The 12929-nt window shown below is 41.4% G+C and overlaps 1 protein-coding gene across 1 annotated transcript in view; it reads right to left on the bottom strand.

Annotated features, from left to right (window-relative positions):
* LOC134862319 (CUB and sushi domain-containing protein 3-like) overlaps positions 1-12929 on the bottom strand; it is a 199550-nt gene that overhangs the window by 63569 nt on the left and 123052 nt on the right. Inside the window, exons 40-46 of the mRNA XM_063880172.1 lie at positions 11150-11266; positions 10738-10947; positions 10102-10290; positions 9077-9254; positions 2599-2744; positions 1939-2019; positions 1003-1116 (exon numbers count right to left, since the gene is read on the bottom strand). Coding sequence (XP_063736242.1) covers positions 1003-1116; positions 1939-2019; positions 2599-2744; positions 9077-9254; positions 10102-10290; positions 10738-10947; positions 11150-11266 — 1035 coding nt within the window. The remainder of the gene's footprint in view (positions 1-1002; positions 1117-1938; positions 2020-2598; positions 2745-9076; positions 9255-10101; positions 10291-10737; positions 10948-11149; positions 11267-12929) is intronic.

Below are 12929 nucleotides of genomic sequence, written 5' to 3' on the forward strand. Positions count from 1 at the left end.
AAACAATGTCAGGCACAAAAACACTACAGGGAAAGAACAAAGATATCAAGTCAAGCATCAAATAATTATAGCCAGGGATGAGCAAAAAGGTTCCAAATCACGAGTCCTATTCTAAAATGCTTTATGAATGCAGGCTCTGGGTTTTTCAAGCATCTGTCATGGCTTGATCACAATTCCAATGTGATTATTCATAGTTTCTCGAAAAAAAAAGACAGAAATGCTCATCAACTCAAGACTACACAAAGGACTTCAGGGCCTTCAAAAGACATCTTCCCACAGGGAATAGAAGGTTTAAGAGTACTCTGTTGTCTGCGGCAGGGATGTATTGGCATCACAAGCAAGCTGGTGGTATTTCTTTTTTGGTCTTAAGAAAGTCTCTGATGCAGACAACACAGACATTTCTATTACTTTTATTGTTGTTTGAAAACAATCTTCTAAAAAATACTTGGCTAGGAAGACATTGTACATCAATCAAACCCATGGTCCCGTTGAGCAAGGATTAAGGGCTAACATTTAAGTTCCCTTTCACTGGAGAAAAAACAGTCATGACTGCTCTCCATCCACCTTGTTACATGGCAAAAAAAAAACACTTGTCGATGAAAACTGCTGATCTGTAATCTGTTTCACACTGATCCTTCACTGTCGAGTGCTGGTTCTAGGGGAGAGCAGGTCTATGATCTCGGGTCAGTAGCATTCTGACTGTGAGTCTTGACAAATTAGAAAAGAGATGCTGTTTACCACCAGGAGCTTGCTAGAAGGGGGCCTACTGGCGGTCTGTTAAATGATGAATCAGCAACAGTGGGTGCTTGCTGCTGACCGCAACCAGCCTTGGCAGAATGACAGCAAGCAAACATACTCAGGCACACACAACTGAACAGGGATCTGCATTCACAAATATCTGAACAAACTTTAAAAAGAATACTAAAACACTAAAAACATTCAAAAATCCACCCAAAAACTTTTAAAACATACTCATATAATTGTACATTGAATAAAACCAACCTTGACAGACTGGTGGGGGTCCGTCCATCTGTAGCCTCTCTCCAAGTCGGCAGGTCAGTATTTCACTGCCCACCAAGGTGAAGCCGGGCAGGCACGAGTAACGAATGATATCCCCTGTGAGGTCATAAACAGGCAATCATTTAAACACACAAACGCAGGCCGGGAGTGGATATGAGAGACATTTTCATCCATTCCTCCACCCACTCAGCCACCCACTCAGCCCCCCCCCCCCACACACACACACACACACACTAAGAAAAGGCTCCTCAGTACAGCACTTCAAACAGTAATCAAAGACACATTTTATGACATTATGGCTGCAAAGTTATACACACACACCGACACACACACACGAGAAATCTAATTTACACTCAATTTCAAGACGCAAACAAAAGACTCACTTCTGAACATTGAAACTAAAAAAGGGCTTATTTGAAGAGCTAATTAGCCCTTGCCTTAAACTTATATCGAATTGCAAAATGCATAAATAAATCACTAAACTAAAAATAATGGAAATAATTATAATAAAGAAGGGCAAAGGGTAACAATAAAGAGAACGATTTGAAAGATATCCCAGGTAGAATGAGATGGTGAAGACCAAAAAAACCTCTGTACAGGGGCAGTCATAATAGATACATACATGATACACTATACATTAGGGAATGTAACTGTCTTTATGAATATGCACACACACAGATTATCATGACTTAAAGCAAAGATTTAAACATCTGCAAAATGGTGTTCAATTAATAAATAAAGTCTTTAGATGACTTGGGAATTAACTAATTAATAATGGCTGAAACCATTAGATATGTCAAGTCCTAATTTTGTCCTCAGTCCAGGGCTGTCCAAGCAAATTACCTTATGTCTTGTTCAAATGTATTTAATAACACATTGTCTATGGCCAGTAAACAAGCGAAATAAAAAAAGACAAACCTATTTCAAACTCGTCATCATCAGTTAGGATGGTGGCGTTGGCGACAGGAGGGGGTGGCTGACAGGTCCTCAGCTGGTATGCTGTTGGAGAGTGGACAACAGGGTTTGTGGGCACTCAATTATGGAGTGTGTGTGTGTGTGTGTGTGTGCGTGTGTCTCAGAGAGAGACAGAGAGAGAGACGAAAAGAGACAAAGTATGTACATGTATTATATATTCAACTGCAGCACTTTATTTACTCTCCAATCATGCTGAAACTTGATTAGATCATAAATTGCCACCTATGTTCATGATCATCAAGAACCAATCACTAATTCAGCTGAAATGGGGGGCATTTTTTTAATTAATTAACTTCTTCTTGAAAGGGGCGTTTTAGTAGTGCAGGCAAAACACAGGCATAAAAAAGGCATCCATTATTCATTACTGCTTAGAACTGGAAGCATTACCATGTAACAAAATGAGAAAGGCCAAATAATGACTCATAAAGGAGGGAAAATTAAAGGCGTTCCAATATAGAAAGGCAGGGCCAACATCCCTGGATTCTTTTGTGATTTTCATAAGCGCATGATGTTCCCAGCAACGGAGAAGAGAAGAAATAGGGGTGATTTACAGCAGGGCGGAACAAGGTTTTTACTTAACTGGTATCAAAGGGGGTGGGTTACCGTAATATTTCAGGACAAAGAAGCCGCTGGTGCTGAAGTCACTGTGGAATTTGATGAGGACCTGATTGGCGGTGGTGGACACGCCTTCCTGCACGGAGTTGCCGCTGAACTGACCGATTTGAGGAGAGGCCTGGTCGGGTCCATCCCTATCACAGAGAGGGGCAGGTAGTGGAGGGGGAGGGAAAGAGATATTGAAAGATTGAGGGGAGGATGAGGACAGAAAAGCGATCTTGTGGACTTTTTTTTGCCACCTGAGAAAAAGTGTTACTTTAATCAACAGCGTCAAACTCGTTGAGTATAATTTAACTGATGATGTGGTATAGTACACAAACTTTTGCCCCCTTCAGTTCCTTCAGATTCTTTTTTTTTTTGGTGGGGGGGATAATGATAGAATTATTTTTATTAATCTACAAAATCAAAAACAGCTTTTGTGACTTCTTCGCTCCTTGCGAAACATTCCTTAAATGTAGTTGAGGCAGTTAATATTCTGTTGGTGTACATAATGAGTGTGTTTTGCTATCACCAGGCTTCAGCTCCTGTGACCCTGGAAGGATTTGAGTCTTCAGTTAATGTATGGATGGTTATCACAAAATCCTAAAGACCTTAACCTAATAACATGATGTATAAGGATCTCTTGCCCTGGGAATCAAAATGTAATTGAAATGTAATTGTTTTCACTCGTAATGGAAAGAAGCTTATTATCTGTGAAGGGCGGATATGTCGATGGAAATGTATACACTCATTACTGTAGCTACAGTACATGTTGGCTTAATTCAGGTTCAATTATAGCTGAATTACACTAAACTTCAAAGAACAACCACCTTGTGGCAAATATGTGACAATACTGATATGTTTTAATGATGGAAATACGTCTTGAACTCTTTGAGGCACCAATAAATTACAAAGCAAATAAGAGGCTAAGAATTAGAAGTCACTGAAATAGTTACTGACATGCTGCCAGTGGTGGATGAGATCCACCCTGAGATGCTGAAGCTCTGAATGTTGTCAGCCTGCTGAGTCTGACGATCTCTTGGACACCATCCACATTTGGCAGTTGTGACGCGGCCCCAACTGAAAGAGTTTAAGTGTCTATGGGCCTTGTTCCCGAATGAGGGTACAATGTAGTGTGAAATTGCCAAGTGGCATAGTACTGAAATGTCATGTTGAAAATGGTGCTAAGCCTGAAGGTGAAGTTCTCAATTTACGGATACAAAGAGTTGAAATGAGCTGCCTGTGCAGGTTTGGGTCATAGAGTTAGAAGTAGAATATTTGGGAGGAGCTCGGAGTAAAACTGCTGCTGTACTACTCCTCCTGAAAAGAGCCAGTAGAGGTAGTTCAGACATCTAATGAGGATGCCTCAGGGATGGCTCCCTGTGGAGCCACACACGGCATGTTCTTCTGGGAGGAGACCCCGGGGGCAGACTCTGAACATGTTAATAGGGAAGAGGCTGCAAATGTATGGAGAGCTAGGTGAAGGTTTGGCAAAAATGTACAGTGGAGGAAATAAATATTTGATCCCCTGTCAATTTAGTTAGTTTACCCACTTACAAAGAAATGAACAGTCTGTAATTGTTATGGTAGGTTTATTTTAACAGTCAGAGACAGAATATAAAAAAAGGGATCCAGAAATGTACACATTGGGGGAAATAAGTATTTGATCCCCTTGCAACCAACAAGAATTCTGGCTCCCAAGGAACAGTTAAAAAAGTCCTCTCACTTTAAGTAAGTATTCCTGATATCAGCTCGTTACCTGGATAAAAGACACCTGTCCACAGTCAACAAATCAGAGGGCAAGACCAGAGACAGGTCTTGGGATCATGGTGGAACTAATGTCTAAGGCCATAACAGACAAGACTGTAGAACTGTAAAAGGCTGGAATAGGAGACAAGAACACCAACAAGCAGCTTGGTGAGAAGGGGACAACAGATTTGATCATTAGAAAATAGAAGAAGCACAAAATGACCATCCATCGCCCTCAATCTGGGGTTCCGCCATCTAAGATCTCACCGTGTGGGATATCAATGATCATGGATAAGGTGATGGGTCAGCCAATAACTACACTGGAGGAACTAGTTAATGATCATCAAGAAAACTATTGGTAACACACTGCGCCTTAATGGATTAAAATCCTGCAGCGCCCGCAAGGTCCCCTGCTCAAGAAGCCTGTACAGGTCGTCTGAAGTCTGCCAGTGATCCTCTGAATGATTCAGAGAAGGCTTATGAGAAGGTGATGTGGTCAGATGATATCAAAATCAAGATCTTTGGCATCAACTCGACATGTCGTGTTTGGAGGAAGAGAAACTCTGCCTATGATCCCAAGAACACCATCCCCACCATCAAGCATGGAGGTGGAAACATGATTCTTCGGGGGGGGGTGTCTCTGGTAAGGGGACAGGGTGATTCACCGCATCAAGGGGAGGACAGAGGGGGCCATGTATTGTAAAATATTGGCTGATAACCTCCTTCCCTCAGCCAGGAGACTGAAAATGGGACATGGATAGGTCTTCCAGCACGACAATGACCCAAAACATACGGCCAAGGCAACTAAGGAGAGGCTTAAGAAGAAGCCCCTTAAGGTGATGGAGGGGTCTAGACAGTCTCTGGACCTCCATCCCATAGAAAATCTGTGGAGGGAGCTGAAGCTTCCAGTTGCCAAACATCAGCCTCCAAACCTGAAGGATTTTGAGAGAATCTGCAGACAGCAGTGGACCAAAATCCCTCCTGAGATGTGAGCAAACCTGGTGACCAAGAAACTTCTGACCTCTGTGCTGTCTAACAAGGCTTTCTCCACCAAGTACTAAGTCATGTTTTGCAAGCGGATCAAATACTTATTTCCCCCAATTAAATGCACTTTAATTTATGTCTTTCTTTTAATGTACATTTCTGGATTTAGTTTTTAATATTCTGTCTCTCACTGTAAAAATAAACCTACCATAAAAAATGACAGACTGTTCATTTCTTTGTAAGTTGGTAAACTAACTAAACTGGCAGGGGATCAAATACTTACTTCCTCCACTGCATGTACATATAACTTTTTGTGAGGTGATTGAGATGTATCTACCTTGAAAAATGTATACACCTATAAATTGTTGTATAAATGTTTCTACTGAAGTAGCTTAAGCCATTATTTTCTTTTGTCTGAGTGATTGAGAGCAATGTTGTAAGAGCAGGACTAATTTATGGCAATATGGGAATTCTAGGATTATTGCATCTGTGTGATTACAGTGGGGCAAAAAAGTATTTAGTCAGCCACCAATTGTGCAAGTTCTCCCATTTAAAAAGATGAGAGAGGCCTGTAATTTTTATCATAGGTACACTTCAACTATGAGAGACAAAATGAGAAAAAAAAATCCAGGAAATCACATTGTAGGATTTTTAATGAATTAATTGATAAATTCCTCGGTAAAATAAGTATTTGGTCACCTACAAACAAGCAAGATTTCTGGCTCTCACAGACCTGTAACTTCTTCTTTAAGAGGCTCCTCTGTCCTCCACTCGTTACCTGTATTAATGGCACCTTTTTGAACTCGTTATCAGTATAAAAGACACCTGTCCACAACCTCAAACAGTCATACTCCAAACTCCACTATGGCCAAGACTAAAGAGCTGTCAAAGGAGACCAGAGACAAAATTGTAGACCTGCACCAGGCTGGGAAAACTGAATCTGCAATAGGTAAGCAGCTTGGTGTGAAGAAATCAACTGTGGGAGCAATTATTAGAAAATGGAAGACATACAAGACCACTGCTAATCTCCCTCGATCTGGGGCTCCACGCAAGATCTCACCCCGTGGGGTCAAAATGATCACAAGAACGGTGAGCAAAAATCCCAGAACCACACGGGGGGACCTAGTGAATGACCTGCAGAGAACTGGGACCAAAGTAACAGAGGCTACCATCAGTAACACACTACGCCGCCAGGGACTTAAATCCTGCAGTTCCAGACGTGTCCCCCTGCTTAAGCCAGTACATGTCCAGGCCCGTCTGAAGTTTGCTAGAGGGCATTTGGATGATCCAGAAGAGGATTGGGAGAATGTCATATGGTCAGATGAAACCAAAATAGAACTTTTTGGTAAAAACTCAACTCGTCGTGTTTGGAGGAGAAAGAATGCAGAGTTGCATCCAAAGAACATCATACCTACTGTGAAGCATGGGGGTGGAAACATCATGCTTTGGGGCTGTTTTTCTGCAAAGGCACCAGGACGACTGATCCGTGTAAAGGAAAGAATGAATGGGGCCATGTATCGTGAGATTTTGAGTGAAAACCTCCTTCCATCAGCAAGGGCACTGAAGATGAAGCGTGGCTGGGTCTTTCAGCATGACAATGATCCCAAACACAACGCCAGGGCAATGAAGGAGTGGCTTCGTAAGAAGCATTTCAAGGTCCTGGAGTGGCCTAGCCAGTCTCCAGATCTCAACCCCATAGAAAATCTTTGGAGGGAGTTGAAAGTCCGTGTTGCCCAGCGACAGCCCCAAAACATCACTGCTTTAGAGGAGATCTGCATGGAGGAATGGGCCAAAATACCAGCAACAGTGTGTCAAAACCTTGCGAAGACTTACAGAAAACGTTTGACCTTTGTCATTGCCAACAAAGGGTATATAACAAAGTATTGAGATGAACTTTTGTTATTGACCAAATACTTATTTTCCACAACAATTTGAAAATAAATTCATTAAAAATCCTACAATGTGATTTCCTGGATTTTTTTTCTCATTTTGTCTCTCATAGTTGAGGTATACCTATGATAAAAATTACAGGCCTCTCTCATCTTTTTAAATGGGAGAACTTGCGCAATTGGTGGCTGACTAAATACTTTTTTGCCCCACTGTATGTATCTTAACTTGCCAGTTCTTCACTTTCCTGCATTAGCTAAACAGATATACAAACATAGAGTACACATACATTGTGTCTCAATTGATTTTTCTTAGCTGATATACTATAACAATATATGTATTTCTATTCAATGTGAAATTACATTTACAAAGAGTATTTCTCCATAGTCCCCACTCCAAGATGAATAGATGTGTGGATGGCTGTGGGGTGATAATAGAAGCCCTTTATGAGACATGCATTAGCTGCAGGCAGCACAGAACACTGATGCACCTCTGCTAATGAGAGCAGGGGAGAACCTTCAAACCTTTTCTAAAAATATTACTATGATTCATTTCCGAAATAATCTGCCTGCTTGGATGACAATTTATTTTAATGCATGTAGCGACAACATACTACTTCACTCTGATGATAAGAAAAGAGATTCATGTTGGAAGACAGTACACTTCTACTATACTCTGTATACACCATTTCTGTGCAAAAAAGAAAAGTATTTCATTATTTGCACAATCAAGTAGCTCGAGGCCTATTCACTTGAATGGTGAAACTAAATGCTTTTTTGGATGTGTGTGTGTTCCTTTATTATCCTTGATATTAAAAAAAATCTTATTGCCGTTTCATTTCAGAGTGATCAGCAAAATAGGAGATGGCAGTCAGGCAGGGAAATGAAATGTTACCATCAGGGAGACGATTGTTCATTTGCTTTTTCATTTGAAAAACAGTAGTGCCAGTAGCTCCCTCCTCCCGTACTGTTAATGGTAGCCCTATATGCTGGAAGGCATTTCCCTCCTCCATCCCCAGGAGGACAGCTCCATGACTGCCTGAGGCTCAACTTTCTACAGAGAGGCTAGAAGAATTTAGAGGAAGAAGCTGAGACTCAGCTGCTGGACTGATGACAGGTAATGTGTGTGAAGTAGTTTACTTCTTCCCAATTATATGAGCATTATTGAAGTTCTTATAAACTCATAAACATCCAGTGAATCTAGCTATTGCATGTGCGTACACATTCCTATCTTTTAAGCTTACACTCACTGAGAAAGAGGGACACAGTGCCTCAGACGATAGTTCAGTTTCTCTTATTTCATCTTGTACCGGAATCTATTTTGTCTTAGCAAGGGACTGTAAGGAAAAGCATGTGGTCAGGAAAAGAAGTGATGAAAAGAATCCACCAATATCCAGACAAAGGTCAACATATTTGGCTGTTGGCTCATCTAATACGGGTGTCACATGAAAAGTTCAAAACTTTGTCAGAAGTTGTCCAACTGGCCTGTGGCTCTGACATTTTGTCAAGTGTTAAATCCATTGTGAGCAAGTTTTGAGTTTCCTTTTGCAATATGAGGGGAAGAATACTGTCTTTTACTATAATTTCCTCAAGTTTGTCCTTGAGTGAAGACATACAACTTCAGTTGTGAAACCACTCGGTAGCTGCTCTACATGCAATGCACTGCATTTTGAACAAACTTGTTGTAAACTCCCCTTAGTCTTGTTTTGTACAAATCTAACACTGCTTTCAGAAGCTAAAACACACATCACTTTTAATTAAGAAAGGTTGTTTCTACAGAAAATGAATAGGAATCTGTGTGTAGCTCTGTTTGCAGAAAACAGAGTGTGTTTAATGCGTGACATACCTAGAGAGAAATGGGAACTTACCACACAGTGATGTAGTCGTAGATCGGCTCGGTATTGATAACAGAGAAATTGATGTAGATGCCATACCCAGGAGGCACTCGGACAGTCCACATGCAGTCCTGGAAGTGTGGATACTCAGCTGGGTGTCCAGGAGAGTAAATTGTGCCATTCATGGATGTTACATTCCCACCACAGAGAGCTGCAGGGAGGCAAAAATCAAAGATGCTGGATTAAAAAACAAAAAAAGGCCTTTCTTGCTTTACCTCAATCCGTAAAACATGCTTTTATGACTGAATCCCCAACTATTGTTGATAAAACAAACCATAACTGTGTGTTATTGGGTTATCACTGAGATATTGGGTGGAGAATGCACCTGTTATATACAACTGCAGGGGACGGTTACTGGTTGCCATGAATGTGATGACACTGAGTAGTTCAGAAACTAAAACTCCTCTGTCGTAACCCTGCAGGTGGAACCTGTTAAAATTTGACTTTGAGCTAACAGTCAAAGCCAGAGTGTGGCCCTCAGGATCCAAAAAGGACTGTAAACTTGATAAGGGCTATGTAGTGTAGGCAGATCAAAAATATTTACAGTTTTCTCAGACATATACCAAACTTTGTAGTGGACTCTAAACATATGTTACTGCTAAAAGCAAGAATTTACAATACCAGAGAGACATTTGAGAAGTCTCCTTGAAATTTACAAGACAGGTGTAATCAGCTATGTAATAAAACTTTGCAAATGCTCCATATATCAATGTAATGGGCTGTGTGGGTTTATAGTTCACTAAAGTGGTGTTACATTGGTGGTAAAAGTGAGCCAGATGCTCTATTGGGTTAGAATAAAGGACATGATTCAAGAAACTACTTTTTTCTATTCAAACTAGCTTCAACTATCTTGTTTTTAGTGTGTCATCTTAACTACAGTCAGCTTCTTAGAAAGTAACATGCATGACATTCTCAAGAGTCTGCGAGCAGGACAGAAACGTATCAAAACACTGGCTAGAAACAACAGTTTTGTTAATAAGAGGCAGTGGGCTAGTCACCGTCACAGCGAGGTATGGGGTGATTCCAGTTTCTGCTGACTCCATGCAGACATGTAAGAGACGGCTCTCCAAGCAGAGTGTAACCCGGAAGGCACTCAAAGGAAATGGTCATCCCCACACTGTATTCCTGACCGATCACTATGCCGTTACGAAACGGTCGTGGGTCGGGACACCTCTGTAGCTCGTACGCTGGGAAGGAACAAAGCCACACATAACAGAGGAGGTTTACGAAACCCTTTAAGATAAACTTTTGCATCTCTGGTCAATATAGAACTACAAGATTCCTTCATTAAAAACATCTATTCAACTTATTGATGTTGAAGTAACAAAAATATAAGTTTGTCATTTTTCGATCTACAAAAAATAAAGTTTCTGAAAAGACATTGTCTAAAGGAATCAAATTCAAAGTATTGCCACAGAGTAAGGCTTATACTCTATGAATTCTATAAATTCTTCACTTAACATTCAAGGATATTGACCATTGAATGTCTCAGAGTGAATGTGTCCGGGCTAATCTTTTGTCCCTCATCTGTGTCTTACTTGAGTGATGGTTCTTTAAGTGTTCTCCTCAATCGCCTTTCTACTCCAATGCTTTAACTTTTAACTGTATCATAAGGACACATCTTTGCTCCTCACCCTGGTATACAATGTGAAAGCCATGCTTATTTTGGGAGTAGTCGCTGTGGAAGAAGAGAGTGGTCTCATGGGTGGTGCTAAAGAGGGAGTTGGGCACCACAGGGCCACTGGACCGATCAATCACTGTTCCCGTCTCCAGGTTCCCGCTTCGCACCTCCAGATAGTCATGAACAGGCTCTGTGGAGAAGTTCATAAACTGCAGATGGATCCCTTAAAAGTAGAAAGATATACAACAGACTTTAACAGAAGGTTACTTCAAACTTAAGCATGCATTAAACTATCAAGTTTTTTTTTTTAACACAGACAGAAAGTTCTGAGGAGGTAACAGTAGGATGCAGAAAGAAAGCAGTAGAGAAGACATTAGAGCTAGCAGAACAAAGAAGAAAGGGAAAACAGAGGGGAGATGACAGACCGAAGCCGATAGGGAGTTGAACTCTCCAGCTGCAGTCCAGGCTGCTCTGGTAATTCCCCGGGAAGCCGGGGCTGAGGATGACGCCGCTGAAGTCTGTCATAGAGCCGCCACACTGAGCTGAGGGTGACCAACCAAGGAGAAAGAACATGTCACTTCTCCACAGATCGACTCCATGGGAAAACAAATAAAAACAGTTGGGGGGGTGAATATTGTGGGAGGGCAAAGAGCAATATATCTTTTCAGTACATGGACAACTACAGTGTATGGTTACCAAAAAGGAGGAAAAGTAACAGTGCTAACATGTGCTCATAGAAGTGTTATATTATCCGTGTGCTCGTATGCACACTGTAGAAGAGGAGGACTTTAGTGGGCGAGAGAGAACAAGAAGTGCTGCGAGTGTGCTTTATGAGCTTAGGATTGGGGGGTAGCTTATGTCTCTGATGTTTGCATTTCTATGAATTGTGCATGTACATCTCCGCTTGACTGTTTGGATTATGTTCTATAAGGGCATCCGGCAGATAACAGACTCAGGCACATTCCTTGTTTGTTGGTGCTTTAAATTAAAATAAATGAGGGAGGCAATTTTCAATAGAGCACCACAGTTTTGCTCATCGGTGGCAGTGATTACTTCCCCCTCCTCCTGCAACACCCCACTTCTCTTCTTTGACTGTGTGTGAGAGAACACATCAGCCTGTTGTGAAGGTTACACTCACTCCCCCTCTCCTGTGTCAGATACACTAGTCTTACATAAACACCCAGGTGTAATGCAATTACAACCACCAGAGGCATCAATGTAAACTTGTAGCTACATCATTCCTCTTTTTCCCATCCCAAACCTAACTGATCTGTTTATGTGGCAAACTGTGTGAGACACAAGGGGTACTGCTGGCAACTCTACATAGACGATAAACCAAGGTCGGAACGAAGCGCAAACTATGTCAGGATTTAATTGTGATGCTGGTGGGGGAAACCTGCTTGACCCGTTTGTGTATAAAAATGAAAGAGAGGATGAGAGGAGAGGAGCTTATGAAGGTGTTATAGTATTTGTGTAGGGGCATACAGCCACTTTGAAGTGAGTTTAGCAGTAGCAAAGTGGGTAAAGATCCTGGGGTGTTGGGTTGAGCGTGTGTACTTTAAACGAGCGATGAGTTGAGCTAACGAGGGAACACACGCGCCCGAGAACAGGCCTGTCAACAGTAAAGCTGGGATTTGTGTCTGCAGTTAACTGCGTAAACCACAGCGACAAAACATTTAAATGAAGACTGTGTTGAGTGAGTATTTATGTGTGCAAGTGTGTGTGCGTTTATAAGCACTTTAATTTATCTGTGTGTGTTTTTGTGTAATTGGGGGCAGCAGAATGTGTATGCGTGTGTGATTTAATAGAAACTGGCACACTTGCCTAGTCCCTTCCCTAATCTCTGGAATCTGTCACTGTTCCTATCAACTTAAGATGAAGTGTCGGATGTGAGTAGAGGCCCTCATCAGGGCTATCAAAAATAAAACACCACATTGAGATGGTGCAAAGCCTTATTGATTTTCAAGTGAAGGGGAAAGCAGAAAATACATAATCCCCACTTTTCAAAGCCCCACACCCACCCATTATCTTCCCTGGTCTTACAATAAAATTGTAGCTTTCCCTAATACAATAACAAGTCTTCTGTGAGGGGCATTGATCTGTTGTGTGGCTGTGTATGAGTAAAGCACTGCTAAGGGAGGAATAAAAAGAAAAGCAAGGAAAAAGTCAAAGAGGAAAGGTGAATGGCAATAGATAAAAAAATCC

This window comes from Eleginops maclovinus, chromosome 3 (genome assembly GCF_036324505.1).
Source record: "Eleginops maclovinus isolate JMC-PN-2008 ecotype Puerto Natales chromosome 3, JC_Emac_rtc_rv5, whole genome shotgun sequence".
In the NCBI taxonomy this organism is placed as follows: Eukaryota; Metazoa; Chordata; class Actinopteri; order Perciformes; family Eleginopidae; genus Eleginops; species Eleginops maclovinus.